The sequence below is a fragment of the Haemorhous mexicanus genome, chromosome 4 (assembly GCF_027477595.1).
Source record: "Haemorhous mexicanus isolate bHaeMex1 chromosome 4, bHaeMex1.pri, whole genome shotgun sequence".
Classification (NCBI taxonomy): Eukaryota; Metazoa; Chordata; class Aves; order Passeriformes; family Fringillidae; genus Haemorhous; species Haemorhous mexicanus.
In genome coordinates, this window is record NC_082344.1 from 32,236,958 (window position 1) to 32,259,031 (window position 22,074).

Consider the following 22,074-nt stretch of genomic DNA (forward strand, 5'->3'; position numbering starts at 1 on the left):
TCCCATGTATTTTCACGGGTTTGGATCTAATTTCAGGCTGTAAATGAAGTGAGCAGATTTTCCTTAGCGCACAGTTGCCAATAGCTCCTGTGTCTTGTGGGGGTGGCAAAGATATATTGGTGCTGAGACCATACAAGTGACTGGGTTGTGAACTTGCACAGGCAGTGCTTTATGTACCATTGCTCATTTTTCCTCATGCAGATTACGAGCTCTTTGGTGAAGATCTTTCTCCGCACTGCCGAGTGAAGTCTCCAGCAGCCCGAGGGGCACAGGGACGGACATACCTCCTCTGGCCAAGCGGTGGCCCACCTGCACTGGCTCTGCAACACTCCTGTCCCCGCTGGCTGCTGGCACTGATTTGTCTGTTGTCCACTGGGGCTCTGGCGATTGCTTTCTGCAGCCTGAAAAGGCTGGTGTGGTGTGAGTTGAACAACAGCCATTTTGTGTTCAAATTGTAGTTGCAGTCGTGGTACTAATCCAAATATATCTGCTATGCAAAGCTGCTTAGCTGCTCCTGGATTGCTTTTTTCTTTTAATATGCATGTAGTTTTTGAACAGAAAGTAATTCTTCTGTTTCAAAGGGCTTGCGGGGAAAAACAAAAAACGAAGTTACTAAATTTCATTAGGGTATTCCTTAAAGGTGTCATCTTCTCTAACTCTTGAAAGAATAGGACTTTTCAAAGGAAAATGGAAATGCTTACACACCTAACTAATTAAACAGTTTGCTACATTACAGTGGGTCTTCTATTCCATTATTGCAATGAAGACATGGCTTTAGTGGGACTGTTTACACTTAAAGTATGAAATTGAATCTTTTCTCAGATGAAGGCCATGTTGAATATGGAGATGTAATAATATTTCGCCCTTACACTTCAGTAAAGGATAATGATATAGGGAATAGATTTGGCTGGCAGTTTTTGGTTGCTGAAATAATCTGAAGGATAGACTCATTTATTTTTCAAGTGTATCCTGTTGATGATAGGATAAACAGCACGCTAATGAAATGAATTGGCAATGCAGAATTAGAAGCCAGTCAGAACACAGAAATTATATGAAGGGAACTACCTACACAGGAGAAAAAAATAAACTCAGAAAAAATGAGCTTTTGCATATCTAAGTGGAAATAATCAGAAACGCACTAACTCCAAAGATGTCTGGTTTAATAAATAGTTTAAAACACATGTAATAGCTGACAGCAGATTGCATGTGAAGTGGCAAGTTACACAGGGCAAAGCTGTCATTTCAGTTTCAGACACTATATTCAAAAGCATTTTAGAGACAGTTGTTTATTATGGCATAGTATGATTACACTTCTGAGCAAAATGTTGTGAGGGAGATGTTGGGAAAACTGGAGGGACTTCGTAGTATAACAGCATTACTATCACTCTACAGGAATGACTCATGAGAAAAAGATATAAAGGATGAAATATAGATATTAACTGAGTGATGATTAAGTGGAAGTGCTGTTTGCATAGGTGAAAAGACACAAATGTAAGGGGCAGGGAAATGTTAATGAGATGCAGAAAGACAAAATTTTAAACTAAAGCAAAATATAGGTTAGATATGGGGAGAAAAGGCACGATTCTGAGATGGTTTAGGTTCCTGAATAGTTTGCAAGGTGACCAACCCCTTGTGAATTCCACAGTAAATTTGCTCAAAGCAATAGAGGATACACTCTTTGATGGGAAATAGGAAGGGATCCCATGTGATTGTCCAGCTACTCTCTGATTACCCATCAAGGCTACCTGGGATGCTGCAGCACTTTGCTAAAATTTCTTTCCTCTCTTTAAGAGCCTGCTGGGTGCACTGATGAAGCAAAATCTGCTGGTGGGGGTGGTGGGGGGTGGAGGGGGGCGGGGGCGGGCGAGTTGCCTGCTGCAGATTACTAATAAGATTGGTGGCAAAACCAGGAGGAGAGTTTTAGAAGACAGCCCCAGCAGACAGGATTCACTATCAGGTGCATAAAATTTCAATACCCTGAATTTGGTAACAAGGCAATACCCTCTTTGTAAGGCAGCATTTCCTTTTTTATCAGCATTCAATGATGTCCAGTGAGATGAGGTGGGATACTCTTGCTGTGTGACAAGCAGGGTGGGGAACAAAACAAATGTCGTGGACCAGGAGCTTGTTTCCTGTAGGAAGAAAAGAGGCAGCTAGAATGAAACCTAAAGCATGGTGGCTATTCTTAAATAGCTTATGAATCATATGAAGCTCATCTCAGTGTTTCCTAGAAAATTAAGATGTCACTAACATATCATCTGAAATGCCTCTAAATTATAAGTCTGGCGGTCCAAACAGCAGTTAGTGACTGTCAAACAGCATTGAAAATCAGGAGCACACAGCAATTTGACATAAGATTCTGATAAGAGACTTGTCTAGCTACAGCAGCCTTGCCCCTCGTCCAGCAGAGGTGCCCATCCAGCTTGCCATTTTACTTGTTCTTTGTCATCTGATCTTTTTTACTGTGCTAGCAAGGTGTTTTTTCTGATGTGGCTTGGTTTTTTTTCCCCTGCATTGTCCCAATTTCTGTATGGCAAAACTTAACCATTGCTTTTGCAGATGGCAAATCCCTAGAAATAACTATACCCCATGGTCCTACTCCCCTCCTTAACCTGATGCAGGGCTTGGGTCAGACATTCTAAGCTGTGATTTATTCCAGCTGAGGATCCAGTCATGTTCCATTTAGAGGGGTGGTGCAATAGCAAACCTCCTTTCAAATCTGGACTCGGAAGATATTCAAATAGTGAAGATCTGAGGCAGTGCTGTGAAGAGATGCATGCCACACTTCACATCTGGCTGGCAACTCTACTGTTGTACCTCATGTAAAGTAACAGTCCTTGCCTTGTCCTCCTGGTGGCAGTAAAAATGTTGAATAGCTTGAGGTAGAGAATCCTCTTGCAACAGGAGCCAACACTTTTGAAAATAATGTGCATGAGCAGCTTAGGACAATGTTTATGGAAGTAGCAGAGGTGTATATATGCTGTAAAGACACAGAGAAATATGCTGTCCTTCTAATAAGGAATTAAAGATGAGTAATGTCAATGTAGAGAGCTATGTTATCTAAAGTTCCCCAGCTGAAAGCTGCTTGTCCTCTTCAAACTGGCTTTGGGGATTGTATATTTTAATTGCAATTTGCTTGGAACCTTAGTCCTGAATGTTGCACCTTGGAGACAGAGGGAGCCTGTTGCGGGTGCTGAACTTTTGGTTAACCTTTTCATAATATAAATCAACAGAGATGAAATGGAGAAGACAGCACGAGGTGAGCAGGGCTCTGGTTAACCTTGTCTTGCTGCTTATGCACCTGCAAGGCTGGGTTTGGTCTTTTTTGGCTCATCTGGAAGAAGTTCCCTCAAACGAGGAACAATGTGAGTGAGTAAACCTCCCAGAATTAATTTCTCGGGAGGATTTGGTTTTTTCTTTTTTTAGGGAGATGGCCTGGCTGACAACTAGGGTTCTGAGAGGTAAAAACATCTCAGTGTAGAAGTGTTTGAACAAGACTCTTGGGCACGTAGTGTAATTCTTGGGAATGGTCCTGGGTAGGGCTAGGAGTTGGATTTGATTATCCTTGCAGGTCTCTTCCAATTCAGCACATTCTGTGATTCTCTAAAACTAGCTGTGCTGGATTCAAAGCTGTGCTCTGGTGGTGGCTTGGGGTAAAATACACCTGAAACTCATCTTTCTATCGGCTCCATCACGGAGTTTGTGACATTTTTGCTTACCTGGCCAGGGCTGAGCCTTCCTCTCAGGCTTGCCAGCCTTGTGAGATCGCGGCTTTCCCGGCTCTGGGCTGCGGTGTGCTGGGCTGTGTGTGTAGGTATTGGCACCGTGACCCGTGCCTGCTGCGGGGAGATCTGGTGTTCCCCGTCGCCCCGAGCGGCCCGAGGGGCGCCTCGCAGGGACAGCGCTGCCGCCCGCTCCCTCGCACGGGCATCACGGGCTGCCAGAGCTGTCGCTCAGGGCGGACACTCGCGCTGCGGTACCCGCGGCTCCCCGCGCACCGGGAGGCTCGGGGCTGCCGTCCCCCGCACACGGCGGCGACGGCAGCGGGTCCGCCCCGTCGGGGGCGTCTCCGCGGCGGCGCGGGGCCACCTCCCCATCCCCGCCCCCTGCCTCCCCAGTCGCGTCGGCGGCTGGACGGGAGCGGAGGGGAGCGAGTCCATCCGCGCTGCCAGCCTGCCCCGTCCCGTCCTGAGCCGACCCGAGCGGGCAGCGCTGGGGGGGAGCCGCCGCCCCATGCGCTGAGCGGTGGCGGGATGGGGCCGCGGGGCACCGGCGGCTGGGCCGGCCGCGCCGGGGCGCCGGCTCCCGGTCGGACGTGCCTCCTGCCGCTGCTGCTGCTGTGCGCCGCGCTCCGGAGCCTGCGGGCCAGCCCCGGCAGCGAGGGTGAGCGGACACGGGGCGGCCGGGCCGTCGGGGCAGCGCCCACCCGGGAGGGTGGCCGCCCGGCGGTGCGTGGCTTCGGACTCGGCGGATTCAATTTCGGGACATTTTGGGGAAAGTGGAGGTGGGCTCTGCCCGCGGCGAGGCGGGTGCCGCGGCGGGGATGCGGGCGGCACCGCCGATGGGGCAGGGGGCTCCCGGCGAAGGGAGGCGGCGGTGACCGCGGGCAGGCTGGCACGGGTGGGTGTGCACAGATGCCTTGGCACGGGCGCGTTTGGCAGCGGGTGTTGCCTTTCTGCGGGGGATGGATGTGTGCGGGGTGGGTGCGCACGGCGGTGCCTGCTGGCGCTGTGCCCCGGGAGTCGCACAGGTGCATTGGGACGGGGGAGTTCGCACGGGGCAGGGGCTCTGGCGGGGCAGGGGAGGCTCCCGGTGGGGAGCCCTGCAAGCGCTGGCCGCAGTGCGCTTACTTCGCGGCTTAAAATACACGTATAAAACGGAGATGAAGCCGCGGCGGTGGCGGTGTGTAACCCGCAGCGGAGCGCGGCCGCTGGGGACGGATTTTTTTATGCCTTTGATCTCTGTGAGGCCAATGGCCAAAAACGCGTCCAGGCTTCTTGTCTAGCAGGATGCTTCCAGTCTTTGAAATTGGACTGGGATTTCTTTTTTCCGTGCGTGGTGTGGGCACTGCTCGGGGCTTTCTAATATTTTTGGGTCCGCGGGCAGGCTGTAATGTGAAAGCAATGGGTGGAGAAGTTCAGCATCTGCAGGGGATGCCAGCGGCTCGAAGCAGGCTGGCGTCGTGATGCACCGTAATTATTTGTGAAACTCCTTTCGAAGGAGAAGGAGGTATGCAGGGGTTTGTAAAGGAAAACCGAACCAGAATTTCAAAGATGTGGCCTGAGGTAACCAGCTAGCTGTAATTTATTTTCGAGAGCGAGAATAATGTGAATTGCAGTTTTCTTAAAAAAAAAAAAAAAAGTGCAGAGGAAGGGAGAAATACTGTTCCTCTGTGTACAAGGATATCTAGTGTTCAGGAAGTGCATGGGTTTGGGAGATGATTGAGATGGTTTGGCTTTGCCTTGGTTAGATAACAGTGGGCCCAATCCTTCTGCCCCCGTGCAATTTCAGATGATTTCACCCATGGGAGCAATGATGTTGAGATGGCGTAGCTGATTGAGAAGGGCTTTCCCTGTTACCCACCTTCGTTTTAGGAAGCATGCTATCCTGTGTGAGCCCGTCTGCCATGATACCGTGCTGAGAGACCAACAGATGCTCCGAGCCCCGTCTCAGTCATCCTTGCCAGTTCTCAGAAAAGCTGGATATTACTGACTGAGTCAACGGGACCATTTGCCGAGCACAGAGGTGCCTCTGCGTGAACAGGCAGATGCAGAATAGGACTTTTACACGATAGGAAACTACTGGAAAGGATTAATGAAGCTGCCTGCAAACGGCTTTAGTGGCATCTTTACAGGGAGGTTGCGAGGGAATCTTACAGAAATGACGAGCAGCGTGAGCGCTTGCTTCACGGTGTCTCTGCTGCTACTTTTCTGACTGCTGCTCTCTAATTTCCATCTCCTCAGTAAATGCAAAGCTAAAAAGCTGCTGCTAGGAGGGGTCTGACTGTGGACCTGAACTTTTTTTCAGTAAGCGCTGTCCTTCGCTGCGAGGAGATCTATTTGTAAACAAGCGTTATTTGACAAGTGCTTCTCGCAGCGTCTCCTTTGCCAATTGCTAGGGAGCAGCTCCGTGCCTGGGAATGGCTCACCCTGCAGTACCTGGAGCCCAGTGCATGAGAAGCCTCGGGGAATGAAGCCCTCCTGTGCGAGCTGACACTTGTCACCAGTTTGGGTTTGAACTTGGCTGCTTCTGGGTTCTGATGAGAGAGCTTTTCCCCTGGGGTTGGTTCTTCAGCTGGCTGGGAACTTTATTTTTGCTGAGATGGAGGTGGCCATCTTAGACCAGTGAATAATGTTTTCAAAAGTTGGTGATATTGGGTTTTCTGGGTTTATTTTTGATTTATTATCACCCATCCTACTCAGCGTGGGTAAACAGCTCGCCAATAACCTGTGCTGTGTAGGCATGGAGCACATCAGTAGTTGCATAAATGATGAAAAATTATCAGATTAATTTTTTTCTTTACCCCTGCATCGTGTTTTTTGTTTCTTTAAATCTTACTGTAACCCACCATGACTTAGTGGAATAAAATACATGCAGTTAACGTTTCACAGTGTGTGATGCTCCATTTTACCCTCTAGTGGAGGGAACTTAGGGGAAAATGCTTTAAAAAAATCTAAGTTATGATTCAGAGGGGGGAAAAAGTGAAATCATTGTTTTAGTTCCTTATCACGGAAGTAGCTTTTTTCCATGAGTTTCAGAAGCTCCTGCCATTCTTATGGAGAAGTAGTGAGTGCCCAACCTCTATCACAAATCTAGTCGCCTTCATAGATATCTCAAAAAATGGATTGAAGGATATACATTGGGAAAAATGAATTAATTTTTCTCCAGCCTTTCCTGTTATGGTGAAATAAAACAGATTCTTATTTTAATCACCTTTCCTCAGTTTATATGTTAAAAGCAAAACATGTTGTGAAAGAAGAAGGCTCAATACTATTTCATACATTTTCAAGTGTTGTTTAGCCACTATTGTTAACTCTTTAGCAGAGTCCATTGTTAAAACCAGATACTTGCTTTTTGCTTTGAGTAATGTTTAAAATTCAGAAATTAGTCCTGATGAAAGTATTCCAAAGAGTACCCTGAAAGCATCATGCAATTTTGTGAAGTGCTGGTATTCCAGAAGTGCATGATTGCTGTAAAATGCACTCCCTATGATCATAGGGTCCAGAGGCAGCCCTGCAATATGCCACTGGGCTTCCTGCACTGCCTTTGGTTTAAAAATGCATGTGTTTTAAATCTTTCTGTTGTAAGTACTAGGGTTTGGGAAGTGGCTTGTATAAATGATTTATGTGAAACACAATGAATGACGGATTTGGTTGAAGAGTCCCCCCCTTCACCCTAAACTGTATGATTTGTTACACATCACCCGAGGATTTGAAGAGGTTTGCAGATCACATTTGGCCGTCACTTAGATGACCTTAAAAAGTGTCATGTGGGCAAATTATTAAAATAATGGAATGTGTTATATCTGATTGCTTGTAACAAAGTAATTCCACAAGATATTTGCATAATTGTAATTAAATACAGAGTATATTTCATTTTTGTGCTTTTCAGAAGAAGTGCTGATGAGGCAGTGCTTAACAGTGAAGTGTACTGTTAAGCAAATCAAAAGAAATGCACTTTGCAAGAATAACATTGACTTAAATAGACAGAGGTGAGAAAGGCAAAATGGATCTTTGGAGTGTGTTGTATTTGTTTTAAGACTAGAAGGATATTATTATTTTTTATGAACTCCTGCTTTGCTCCTTTCCCTCTTAATTGTTTCAGGGCTTTTTGAAGCTTGCTTTATCTCAGTGTATCATTTGTTATTTGAATGAATGAATAAATGAGTACAATTAAAGGGGTGGGTCTGGTGCTGGCAAAAATAAAGAAAGGTTGTAATTTGCAAATTATTCATGCCAGAGCCTGAAATGAGCCTACCTGTTCTCAGTGTGTTGATTTGTGTCTGTATGTGTTGTCTCATAGTGGTATGTAATTTCTGTGTCATAGCACACAGATAAATGCATATTTAGTTATAACATCACAATGTTTATCTTTAATTAGTGAATTAAGTCTTTTTCAGGAAGGTTTTTTTTTTTTGTGTAGTAAAAGCAGGTGGGAAAATAGTCTTAATTTTCATATCAATGTATATAAATTAGTCTAATGCTTCAGATAAAAATACACACTATGAGAACATTCTGCTTATTAGGTTGTACTTAGTAGCTTGGCTTAGTATGTCATGCATTCACACAACGATAGCATTTTGTGTAATTCTGTAGGTGTTGAGTGCTGCTGGCATGCATATGCCTAGTGTATGCAGAGCAGGTAAGTCTGGACACATTTCAGTGTGCTCACAGTGCCTTAAGGAGGCTTCAAGGAGTTATCAGTTCTGTATTTGGTGTATTGCAATGGTTCCCTGTGTGCTTTCCATGAGAGCAGAGCACAGCCTCAGTGCCATGTGTTTATTTTACTCACTGGAGTAGTCCCATTAACTTTGAAATTTACTGCAGTGGAATTACTGGTATGAGGAAGGACAGCTCATGTCTAATGGTCTTTTTGGGATCTGTCTGATGTGTGATTTATGGCTTTTCAAGGGGTTTAGAATGACTCAGTCATGGCTTTAAAATGGAACTACTATCCTTTTGACAGTAAAGCAACATTTGAAACTCAGCACTTTTAAGTATATGGCTAAAAGCATTGCTGCCTAATGACACGTTTTAAAAAGGGAAATAAACAATGGCAAAGATTGACTCCAAGATAGTGCCTGTTTCCTTTCAAAGCTCATCTTAAAAATTGTGACAAATAGTAGAAAACAGTCAAACTGTCTCAAACAGTAATTGACTGCTTATAATGTGGTAAATTTTGATACTATAATTTGATATATAAAGCAGCTATTTGCACATCAACATACAGAGGGGTTAACTGGCAGCTACCATGGAAGGAAGGGAATTTATTTGGCTTCTGTGACAGATTCTTCCCCCTCCACTGTTAACTCTCCCACCATTCCCTCACTTTTTAGCTCCAGTATACAGTCCAGTTCTGTGTCTGCTGCTCTCTTTCTGCTAAATAATAAAACAAAATCTTGCCCTCGGTGAAATGTTTATTTTTTGCACTAGAAATTACAAAGAGCTTCCTGCAGCAGGCTTGAGGGAGGCACAGGTGGTGAGGTAAGAGCAGGATTTGATAAAATCTGGCAGAAGTTTAAAAGGTGGGACAGCTTTTGACATGGTGCCCTGCACTCTGTTCTTGCTGGTTTTATGCTTTATTGTTCCGAGGATTTCCATGCTGCTTCTGCAAGAATCCTGGTGTCCAGCATGTGCTGAGCACAGAGCCCTCGACCTGGGGAAGTCCAGCTGAATTAGCTCAGCTTAGTGATGATGTTGGACCCTGTTGGCTTTGGGGTCTTGACCAGACACAGGTCTGTTAGGTGCCCCCAGTCTTTCTGACTTGGAGCTACATTTCTAGAGGTCCCTTCCTGTAAGTGTGAGAGTGTGCGTATACTTGAGTAGAGATCAGCTTTAAACACTGCTCAGGGATGTCAGGAAAATTAAACCCTGCCCCAAAATAGAAAGAAAACAAACTCATTTTGCAATTTAAAAAAATTGAAGTCTGTATATGGAATAAGGGCAAAATGAGAGAAACCCCAAACATGCACAGATTGTCACTTTGTAGAAGCACTGAATTTCTTAGTTAAGTGCTTGCTTTTATGGAGGAAGAAGTACTCACTCAGCTCTTTAGTAGAAATGCAACCTACTACTGTCCATTAAAAAGGTTTAAAAAAGAATGTGTTTCTTTTAGTAAAACATGTAAACGCAGAATTGAAATCTGTCACAAATGCACCTTTCTGAGTAACCATAAGTGCTGCTGAGAGATGAGGCCTCATTTCAACCCAGATGGACTCGAGCTGGGTATTTTTCTTTCCTCAGAGAATGGTGCAGAAATACTGTGTTAATTATTGCATTGGAAGGAACAATTTTTTTTAACTTTCTCTTCACTAAATTGGTTTTCTTTGATCTCTGTTAGAAAAAGTGATGTGTATTTAAAAAGCTTGTAGAAAATTCTTTTTTTCCTCTGAAAATATATTTTATTCTTAAGATGTGCCTGTTTTTTGGCACAGGCAGAACGGAGAGCTGGATTGTCCCTTTTGCTCACGTTGTGCCTGTCCCTCACTCTGCTCTGTGGCTAGCTGGACATTGAGGTGACAGGTGAAAGCATTTGCTGCCCCAGTTGCTTTCACAGCCAGCTGTATTGGCAAACTGAGCACTGGCCTTCAGTAGCTTAAGTTCTCTCTAGGGATTTGTTACCCTTTGAGTTGTCTCTTTGACCTATTATATCTCTTACAGTCTCAGTTTTGGTGTTTGCTATCTCTTTGGTCAGTGCATGATCTGAACCTCTCCCAAGGTTTAATGCACTTATCATCTTGGAGGTGGAAAGCAATTATCCCTGGCTCCTGCAAGGAAGCTGCTCCAGAGCAGGCAATCAGGAGGAGTTTCAAGCACTGTCATTCACAGCACCTGGCTGCTGCTGGGTGTGGTAGGTGATGGGTGGGTGGCTGTTTGCAGAGATGCCGAGCATATTGCCTGCTCTGGACAAGGGTGCTGGGAGCTGCAGGCTGCCCTGGGCTGTGTGTATGAGCACAGCTTTCCTGCTTCTGCCTTGCAGAGAGGACTGAAGATGCTTTGGGCCAGAATAATTGCCATGGGAACATTTCAGTGGGTGCTGTTTGACCAGGAGTGGTGTTGGTGGGAAACGCTCCTTTTCTCTCCCTCTTGCCTGGCGTTTGAGTTGTGCAGCTGGGTGTGTTAGGACCCTGGCCAGGTAGAGCTGCTCAGGTGACCACTGTCTGGAAGGATGAGTGATGCCTCCTGGGGAAGGTGATACTATGACAACAGATCTGGGAATTCCCCTGTGAGCTGATCTGGCATCCCTGAGAAGGAAGGGGATTCCTGCTCCTTTTCCCGCTGGCAAGTGCCTGAGAATCAGTTCAGCAAACTGTGCCTTGGGGATGTGCATGGACAGCAAACAGCAGAAGTTGAGAGCTCCTGGGTTTAGGTGGCTGTGTAGCAGGTATTGAATGTGTAAGAGAGAGGATAGAGCCCTGGGCTTGCAGGCTTTCATGTCATTTTGGTGCAGGGGGCAGTATTGAAGTGTTTTGCCAAGGTGTTAACTACTGGGTTCTCTAACCTGGATCACTTCATGTTAGAAAGAGATCAGAACAACGAGTCTGAACTTTGTAATTCCCAGAGGGGATAGAGGAACACCTGAGAGAAAATCAATTATTCAGTATCAGTAATGAGCATTTCTTGATGCTTCTGAGTGGACTTGTATCACTTCTTAAAATGTCCCAAAACAGTGAAACTACTTGGGGAAATTCTCTACATACCTGCTTTTGTAAGATAATTTCTAAAAAAACGCAGTCATTTTAGCTTATCCATCCTTGCTTTACTAATACTCAAAAGCAAATTCTTACTAAAATGTGTTGACAATGTGCTGTTCCCACTAGCTACCTCCACCTTCTTCCCTCCACAGAAATAGAAGGGATAAACTGTCAACCCCCCTGCAAAGCCAATAGATCATTTTAAACATTTTTTTCTCCCAAATGCTTGCTAAGCATTATGTCAGTTCCTCTTATTTTCTACTTGAATGAATTCAGTGGCAGCAGAGTAGTCATTATTTTTAACAGGAAGGCTTTATTGGTGGTGGACAGTGAGCTCTTGCAAGTCCACTGGTGGTGAAAGCTGACAGCCTTGCCAGGCCTGGATGTACCTGTGCCAAATTTCTTCAGTTTAATTATATGCATAACAGAAATTGACCTCACTGTCTTTTAGGAACAGAGGCCACAGAGATTGTATTGCTTTTAGTTGTTGATTTAGGGAAGAAGGTGAGATTTCATCTCAGCCCTGCTAGCAGGTGTTCTGATTGCACTGAGAAAGTGTATGGGTGCTAACATTCGCCTTGACTCTGTGTGTGCTTGATAAGGTGCTGGCTTTCAGCAGGGTCTTGAAGAAATTGCCTCCTTCAGTGGCTTGCAGATGCCTTGAGAGTGGTTGGACACCCTGATCTTCAGGACAGCACTGGTGTTTTGTTTCTCCGTGCAGGCTGGTTGTCCGGCTGCAGGTGCTGGTTGCATATGGCATTCAGTGGAAGCTTCTTTTTCTTTCTTAGTGGTAAAGTGATACTTGCCCAGATGGTTACCCAAAAAAGTGGTGCTGCAGCCAGCTCAGAAATCTGCTGTTGTGTTGGTACAGTGTTGTTTCTAGTGAATTTGAGTGAGAATGGAAGCATTTTCCTGGCTTTCTTCACGGTGAATAAACACTTTTCAGTTGCATGGTGATTTTGGTGGGAATAGGAGTGCTTACCATTAAAGAAAAGCAAACCATTCCTGGACTTTTTAAGTTAGCTGTCAGGCTAATCCAACCACTTTCTTCCATTAAGTAATGTATGGTGGGAAGAACCAATGACTGCCTCTTGTTTTGACCTGAAATTTTTGTAAGGAAAAACTCTGCAGTTTTCTGGTTGTTTTAGTGGGTTGGGTTATCAAAGTAAGCTTTGGGTCTCTCTCTCCCTGGTGCTACAGCTGGTTCTATGCATGTGGGGAAAAAATGCAGCCAACGTGAAGAACTTTGTCAAAGTGCAATATCATTTCCTTGTAAACAGTGTGTTTAAGCAAATTACAGATGTAATGCAGAAATTACTGGATTAAATTCTCTAGTTGGTGTTATGATTGCAATTGTCCATCTGGCCTTAAAAATCTATGAATCTGTGATGCAGATTCAAGCATTTTGGCTCTTGCTATAAAAGGGAATCATGATAACTTGGATCAGAATGAAGCCAACATAATAAAATATAAATCTGCAGTTAATATTAGTTTGCAAGTTCATTAAGTAATGTATACTTTCCTCCTCCAGTGGGCTATAAATAATAGGTTCTGCTACAGCTTGTACTCTGATGTAGCTTGTTTCCACTGATGGAAATATTTCAGAGGCTCTTGCTTCTGTGTGTTTTGTCCCTACTCAATGTAGCTAATTAATTCAAGGCATCTACTCCCTGATGCCCTTGATTTCTTTTGAGAGTTATATTTTTTCATTTGTTTTTGCTTTTATGGGTTATTTTTGACTTTCACTTCTTGGAGTACCTTGGATATACTTTTTACAGAAACACTTGGCACAACAGGGAAAACTGTTGGACAGTGAATGAACTGCAGCAATGAACTGCAATAAAATCAGTGAAGATTTATGAAGCAGGAAAACTTTGACCCATTATGATGATGAAGATTCCTCTACTGTCCATGTGCCTTGGTAGTGCTGTGACCCCTGGAAGTACTGGAGGAAGGATGGGGGTGTATGCATTGTAAGGAGAAACCAGCTCTGTTAATGATGATGTTGGCAGCTGTGCCCCCTCCTTTGGGTGGAGGGGAGTAAAGGCATGAAGCTTGGTGGAAAGTCTGTGATGGTATTCAGGAGACCTTCTGATGAAGTGCAAAGTGCTTCTGTCACATCTTGTCCTGTATCTTGTCCCCCATCCAGCAGGACGTTTCACCTCCTGCTTAATTGTCAGTGAGTGTTCCTGTGAGAGGTTTCTTTAAATGCAGTTGTTCCCATGAGCTGTGAGTGTTGGGTCTGAGAAGGGGCTGCCTTGACCACCCACAAAAAGGTTGGAGCTACTTTGTGTCCTGCAGCATGTGTGCAAAGGGGGTCAGGAGCCTGGAGGAGGATGTAGGAGCATGACCTTCTTTCACAACAGACTTCAGCTTCAGGCTACCAAAAATAACGTTCAGATTCCTGATCAATTTGTAACAATTTTAGTAAAGAAGAGTTTTCCTTCAGTTGTTAAAAAGAAAACGTTTTTATTTAAGAAGTTTAGTTAGTGTTAGTTGTTTAGAAATGTGCTACCTTAGAAATCATGTGATGTCTTGAAATATCTGTGCAGACTTTCAGGAAGGTTTCTTTACTCCTGTTTGTTTTGTGATGGAAGGTGGTTTAAAGGGTCAAAGAGGATTTTCTTTCCCTCCTGCTTTAGGTATATTTCAGTGAGATAAAATAAAAAGAGATTCTTATGGCTTTACATATGGCTTTATCGTAATAAAAATTCCATCAGCTTTTGCTATCCTGATCTTTTTGCCTATTCTAGAGCTCTTAGTGTATACTTTGGTAGGGGATGCCTTGTGGAAAACTTCAGCTTGCAAATGGTGCTACTGAAGAGCGGGATTGTTCTAGTGTATGATGGATTGGAAATTAGCTCAATGACCACAGCAGCTCTGAAGAGTTCAGCTTTTTTATGCCTGCAGAGAATTTGCCCTGGTGTAAGCAGTGAAGGATTTCCTGGAAGATCTTTTGAAACTGAAATGGCAGGAGGATGTGTAGCTGGTAGGATCAGAAATACTCAATGTTCTAGACTGTTGGTGGGGCATTTTTGATTTTTAGCTTGAGGATTTTTTTCCCCACTTGAAATTAGAGTGAAGAAAAAAAGATGCTCTGGATGATCCTGCTCCAGCCCAGAGCCACAGGAGCCATCTCACTTCAGTGGTGTGATCAAAGCAATCCATGAATTGGTGGCTTCTAATTCAGGCATTGTACCATCATTTCAAGCCTGTCCGGCTTTCTCCTGGGCAAGCTACTGCTGCCACATGTTTTAGGTGGCTGTGCAGGTGGGGAGCTCTGCTGTGCTGGGGAGAGTTGGTTTAGGTCAGTGTTGAATTTCACGTGCTTCCTCCCAGCCATGGTTAAGCTGCTCAATGCCAGTTGTATGACCATGACAAGGGCATTTGAGTAAAAAGCTATATCCAGGCTCCTGACAGAGATTCCCAAGTGAAAAACCACTGTTAATTCACCAGCTAGAGTTCAGGGCAAAGGTTTAGATCACGTCTGTTTTTACTCTAACTTGATTGCTCACCTGTAGTAACCAGCCTGTCAGAGAACAAGAGTGTATGCAAACTCCCCAGGCTGTTATTCTGTATTAAAAAAAAGAAAGGGGGCTGTGGTATGACTTTAGACTTAATCATCATTTATCCTACCCTGAAGGCATGGAAGTTAATGATGATATAGATCTGTGTGGTTTTGTGTTCCCCTTGACTGAGCATTAGAAATAATTAGGGCTTGTGGGATGGATGCACTGATGGTGGAGATGAGCAAAAAATATAATATATTCTCTTCCAAGTTTGCTGGCAAAGATACAGGTGCTAAGTGTGTGCTTATGGGGTCTGAGGTTTCTTGCTTTTTTGTTGAGATAAAGCTAGCTGGTGCTGATGAGAAAGGAAGTGGGGATAAAGGACTTCTGTTATTTTGGAGCCTTTTAAGATAATGGGCCAATCAGAATTGCTAGTGATTTCTGGACAGATTTTTTTTTTTTTTTTTTTTTTTTTTTTTTTTTTTTTTTTTTTTTTTTGGAGCATGGTTAGCTCTGCAGTATCCCAAGTGCTCCTGAGTACAGCTCTGGGCTATGCATGTGGAGTAGGCAGTGCTGGGGCAAGTCCAGGAGCCACCAGCTACACAGGATCTGGCACCAGACCTTTTGAAGTGTGCAAGCCTTGCACACATAGCTGGTGGTGTTCCTGGATTAACTCCTTTGGTGTCCTGAGTGTTTGGGTTACTTGGTTATTAAACAGCAACAGCTAAATACATGCTGACAGTCATAACAGGTTGAATAGGGAGGAATGGTTCTGTTCCTGTTTTCCTCTGTTCCAGGTGTCTGTTTTACCTGCTGCTTGCTCACTGATTTTTCCCCAGCCTGGCCAAGTAGCATTTTTTTGATAAAAATCATTTCAGGAAAAATAATCTTCCTGCCAGGCTGAAAGGTGGTGGGAAGAGAGGTGGTGCTGAGCCTGTCTGGGCTTCTGTAGTGGGACCAGTGTGTGTGTTCCAGTGACCTCTGTGGCAGTGCAGGATAGGAAGGCTGCCTGAGAGAGCATCCCCAAAGTGTGCATAGCACCACTGCCATGGGGAACTCCTGCACCTTGGTCAGAGTTCCCCATGGCAGGAAGGAGGTGTTGGAGGAGGCACCCCTCCCTTGGAGTGGGGGATGCTGGGGCCCTGTTTTGAGGCTGCATTGGGGTGAGGTAGTGAGCTGCAAATGGTGCAAGTGAAGGACAGACATTCCCAGTGACATTCTGGGAGGGTGCTGATGGGAAAGATGCAGACACCTCATATCTTGACCGAGCAGGTGATAATTTGTGTTTACATACTTGAATTTTGGGGCTTTTCAAAGCAAAACATCTCTGTCCTTGGAGGTGGTTTAGGTTACTGGCTAAATATATTCACCAGAGCAGATGGATGCAGTGCAGTGGTTCAGAGGCTGCAGTGTGGAAGCAGCCCTGAGCAGGGTAGGTAATAGCTGCTCATGGGGCAGTGGGTGCCTGCTGTGCCTTACAGCCCCTCAGAGCTGTCTGAGCTGTGCTGGGAGCCCCTCTGGTCTCCACAGCAGCCCAGAGCCAGGGACAGCTTCAAGTCACTTGTCACTTTTGCCTTCCTGGCACACGAGTTTGAGTTACTGCATGGTGCCTTCAAAAGGTGTATTCCATCCTCTTTATTTATGCAGAATGCAAGAGCATACAAGAGGAATTGAGTCTTTTCTAGCTGGGGATTTAGTATTCATCTCTGCTAGCTGACTCACTAGTCAGAAAATTCCTACTGACTTGACTTAGAGTTGAATGGGCTGTATTATCTTTTCATATGCAGAAAATTATTTTGAATTGGAAGTTAATAACAGCAATTTAAAAATTGTCATTGATAGAAAGATAATACAATATTTAGTTGTATCATGTTCTTTTTATGATCTGATGTTCGAATAAAGCACTTTTTCTGCTTTTTCCTTAATTAGCGTGTCATGAAGAAGCTTGTGACATCAAACACAGCATCTAATTACATTCATTAGTAGCATCTCCAGGACAACTTTTAATTAAGTTGTACAATGTAGATCAATACTTGTTTTGCATCCATTGCAACTTAACGACAGGAATATACTGTTCTGCACAGTTTAATTACCGTGATTGTAATAGAAGGAATTTGAGTAAACCTGCCATTTTAGCAACTTCACTACTGTCTCTTGCTTTTTAAAATAGTATACAGTTATAATACAGGACGTGTTACTTATGTGTGTCTTATTTTGAAGAATACTTTGGGGTCATTATTTTTATCCCAAGAAAATAGAGTCTAGCTCAGGAACACTTGGATGACAGTGCTTGGCTTCAGCTGAAGCAGGAGAAATTAAAGACCATTTCACCTGGAGATTTCATAAGGGGATAGACTGGACAGAACTGGGTGACATCTCTAGTGGTAGGTGATAGCAGTAGTTTTATTTTGCACGGGCTGTGGCGTGGAAAGCCACCTGATTGTATGTTTACTTACTGTGAATATATAGTCCAGTGTAGTCTCTGAGTATTGCTTCCACCACATGTCCTGTAGTTTGGTAGCACTCAGCTTCCAACTGGTTCTGCTTTTGGCAGGAAAAAGCAATCCAGAAATGAAAACCCTGAGCCACCAAATGTGTTTTTTGCTCAACATAACAAAAATGTGCTTGACCAGGCAGAATATGTATACCTTGCAGTACTGTCCTGCATTAATACTTGCATACATTGTGAAAATATCTAGATAGACAAATCACTTTTAAGATTTGCCCAATCTGAGAACTCGGTGTTGTATTTTTTGTGTTTTGGCCTGGTTTTGTGTACAAGGGACTACAGCAGTCAGCCTTCAGTGCAGTACAATGATAAAGAGCAAATTGATTTAGAGAACTTTGGTTTTTTTCCAAACTAAATCAGTTGATTAGCCTTCCTTTGTTTTTAAATATTCCTTAATATTTTAAAGGAGAAAGCTTTGCAGTATAGTACTTCTGGGTTTTCTTACTATGCCTCCATAAATGGTATAACCCTGAGGGTTAGTTATGATACATGCCTTCTTCAAATTTTTGCATACAACCTGTTTGGTTGTTTTGGGTTTTTTTTTCCTGTAGCAATCTTAAAGTATCTACATCGTTGCAATTCTAAAGGAAAGAACACAAAACCTCAGCAAGCATTTCAAGCTTGTTCTTGGTCTAGATAATCATGTGCTAGGTAGTCTTGAAAGTCCAATTACCAAAACTTCCAGTGAGATTTTTAAAGAGCACACAGGGTGGAGGTCAGGAATTGAAGACCCAGGGAAGTCACTTCCTTTTCAGGAAGGACATGACTACAGAAAGTGAGGTCTTATACAGGCAAATATACTGAGAGAAGTCAGTGTTGTAATCTGATTTTTTCCTAAGGTAGAAAAAAGTTGCTCCTAAATTGAGAGTTTGGATGATAATTGATGATTCAGAGACAATCTTCTGCCTAGGAGATTGAGAGCCCTGGGTGCAGGAGGTGAAAGCTCAGCACCAGAAGCTGCTACTGTTTTTCTTAGCTAAGTTAAGTTCGTGTGGATTTAGTCGCTTCTCACTTTTTACCCAGTATTTCAGGAAATAAGACAGGAAAAAAAATGTTACAAATTTGGGAACAGGTTTTTTTTTTGCTGTTTAATGTAAATTGTTGGTTGCTTGTGTGACTTAAAACTATTCATGAATTTTTGTGGAGAAGAAAAAAGATCCCTTGTATAGCTTATAATGAAGATGTCAAAAACTTGGAGGAAAATGTGGAAGAGGAAGAAAATTATAGATTGCTGCTGAGATTATTACTTGCACATATAAAACTTAAAAAATTCTCCTTTCATTTTTGTCCTAAGAGCCTGATTATGCAAAAAAATACATGCCACCTTAGAAGAAATGTGTGTATAAACATGCATGGGTGTTTGTGAGTGTATATTTGTACCTATATACTGTGTGTCTGACACATAAACACACAGTGTACTTATTCCCCCAGAAGATCAAGGTCCTAAGAATGTGCAGGATCTGGATTTTGCAGAAGTTCAGTGCATTTGCAACTTGGTTTCTGTGGCAGATCTCAAAGGAATAAACTAATGGATACATAGAATTTTTTTCATGGTATGACGTCATTGTTAGAGGAGTTATTGCATTGTTATTTTGCTTTACAGAAGTCCAACTTCCTTGGTTAATTATAAACAATCTGTTTACCAGAGCCATCCATACCTAGAAATATCTGCTGAAGTTTGTAATCAGCCCATGTTCTTTAACAGTTTTTTTCTTTTATTTTCAGTGAATTTACTGGACTCACGTACAGTAATGGGGGATCTAGGATGGATAGCCTACCCAAAAAATGGGGTAAGTCTCTGCTGTTGTTTGCCTTCTCTCTCCCAGATTGTACTAATCTTTCCATTCGGAAAGTAGACTACTGGGTTTAAAAACTCTCTAGAGTGATGCGTCGGCAATGGAGGGAAAAAAATAACTAAAACAACAAGCTGTGACTGAAGAAATGGAGCTGTATGGCTAGGGGATTGATTTATTTATGCAGCAGAGCCAGCCACAAGGATTAAAAAAATAATCATGAGTCAGCCTCCTCACTCCTCCCCCGTCACCAAGAAAATCCATGAGGTTATTTAAATTTCTCTTAAACTATAAATTCTTGGGTTTTTTCTTGAGCCTTTGCGGTAAATGTGGAAAGCAATTTTTTGGAAGTTAGCTTCTGAAAAGGAAGATCCGTAAGATGATTGTTAGCTTTAAATGAGCAAGGCTGTTCACAAATACATCTCAGAATCATGGTAAAATTCTGGGACCTGATAACACTGAAACAGGAGCTGAGTTCTAAGCCCCCTGAAGAGCCTCTGTCCTTTACCATTACCTGTACTAAGAACTGTTCATCCTCAGGAAGAGACAACTGAAACAGCAATGTCTGTGAGCAAAGGGAGGGTGCCAAGAGGATGGAGCCAGGCTCTACTCAGTCGTGCCAAGCAATAGAACAAGAGGCAAAGGGCAGAAACTGATGCACAGGAAGCTTCACCTGAACATGAGGAAGAACTTGGTTATTGTGTGGGTGATCATGGGTTATTGTGTGGGTAACTGGTTGCCCAGAGAGGTTTTGGAGTCTCCCTCACTGGAGATACTCAAGAACCCTCTGAACACAATCCTGTGCCGGGTGCTCTGGGGTGGCTCTGCTTGAGTAGGGAGGAGGGACCAGATGACCCACCGTGGTCCTTTCCAACCTGACCCATTCTTGTCATTCTGTAGCTGAAAGAACCTGGCCTCCTAATTTTATACTTCAAGTAAATGGTGGAGCTTAGATGCATTAATACCCTCCAGTGTATCTGTTTGACCTGACTGCATCATGTGAGCAGTCTTGGCTATGATTTATGGTCCTTGGTTTGGGGCATCTGCAATGCTGTACTGTGACAGAGATTTGGTGCAGTCTTGAAAGGTTGATTTCTGCCCCATGCTGGGTATTTCTGTCAGTTCCTGAAAGCCATGAGCACTGTGTGAGGTGAGGAAGCATCCTAAGTTAGAAATGCTGCATGACTGAGCCCCCCCCAACAGAGCAAGTCTCAAGAATGTGTTATTCCAGAGTTTTAGTCACCAGATGAAACAGACTGCATAATTGTCTTGGACTCTGGCTGGATTGTTGTATAGATGGTGTTTATATAAAGTTCAGCCAACCTTGAAAAAAAATATATATTAGACAGTAAATTAAAGTCTGGATTTCCATATATTCTGTGTGGATGAAAGGTTGTGGAAATGGCAGCCTCACTTGGACAAGCTGCATGTTTCCAGCACTGGTTACAGCAGGGATGTGAAAGCTACACAGGGATCTGATTTTATTTTCAATTCATTCCAAGATCTAATCCTGTTAGGGTTAGTCTATAACCTTTTTTTTTTTTTTTTTTAATCTATTGATTTAAAGCTGAGAATAAAACTCACTCCCTTGCTGGTGTGGCCATCAGAATGGCTGGTGCCAGATATGCTGGCAGAGCAATATTTTGATGCCATGGTGCACCATAAAGATCCCAATATCCAGTTCTTAAAGGATGGTTTTATTTTTTTTTTTTTAACTTTTTTAACATCTTCTGGTATTTTTCCTGTGGTATAAAGCCCAGTTCTGGTATATCCCAATGCCCCTGAAAGAATATCCTTAGAAAAACAGGGCTGAGAAGTTCAGAATACTTCTGAGTCTGTATGTGTAGATGAGTAAATCAAAAACTAACTATCCTATACATAAGCCACAGTTGTATCTTTTCATTATTTAGGGAAACCTTTCTATATTTACAAGCTCAGTTTCCAAAGAACACATCAAAGTACACTCAGGAATGCCAAATTAAAGGTTACTGACTCAATAGGGAGATTTTTTTTTTACCTTAATTAACTTCTGCTTTGTGTTTAAGAGTGAATTAGGCAGTTGGTTTTCAAATTTCCAGAAATCTCATCTTAATTTTCTTTGTTTTCATGGGACATTATAAAAATCAGGGAGTTAGTCCAACTGTCTTAATTTTTTTTGTCTAATATATTTGCAGTATTTTATGAGCACTAAAAAAGGTCTTCCCAGAGTTACTTCTCTAATTGCTGTATCTGCTCTGCAATCAGCTACGCTGCAGTTACACACTCTTTGCCTAATTTTTTTACAGTATCTACCAAATGTAAGTATTTAAAGTCATTCCTTCTTCAGGATTTGAATTTGGAAAAGGACGGAGCTTTAACTGACATCCGATATAGGCATTCTCATGTGTTTTGGGGCATTCTCATACAAATTTGTTACCTAAGGATGTTCTCCTGGGAAAAATTTTCAAGGCCTCTGTATCTGTCTGCACAGTCCCTCATGAAGGAAAGGAGCAAGAATGTCAGGATGTGTCAGACTTGGCAACGCCAGAGTGTGTAGATACAAACCACGTTCTGAAGTAAGCTTTTTGCTGCATGGTGTTTTACTATTGCTGTGAACAGCATCCCGTGGAGCACAGTCACTATTCAACAGTGGTGCCATTCCAGCTGACAATACATTGGTACTCTTCCAGTGCTGCTGCTTTTCCACTTGGTTTTTATTATAATATTAACAGAACTTAAATACTTTTCTTAGAACTATAAGTGCTAGAAGTAGGAGACTGTAGCGGGGCACAGTTGCTGTTAAAGAAAGCAAGTGTTTAGTCTTTGGCATTGTATGGGAGTGCTTGGGAGAAATTATCTTCATACCACAAA

General features: G+C 43.3%; 1 protein-coding gene across 9 annotated transcripts in view; it reads left to right on the forward strand.

Moving 5' to 3' along the window:
* The first annotated feature begins 4,128 nt into the window (after positions 1 to 4,128).
* Positions 4,129 to 22,074, forward strand: part of EPHA5 (EPH receptor A5) — a 193,025-nt gene continuing 175,079 nt past the window's right edge. For all 9 annotated transcript variants that reach the window (XM_059844327.1, XM_059844331.1, XM_059844328.1 and 6 more), the window contains exons 1-2: positions 4,129 to 4,383; positions 19,157 to 19,221. In XM_059844327.1, coding sequence (XP_059700310.1) covers positions 4,254 to 4,383; positions 19,157 to 19,221 — 195 coding nt within the window. In that variant the 5' untranslated portion in view covers positions 4,129 to 4,253. The remainder of the gene's footprint in view (positions 4,384 to 19,156; positions 19,222 to 22,074) is intronic.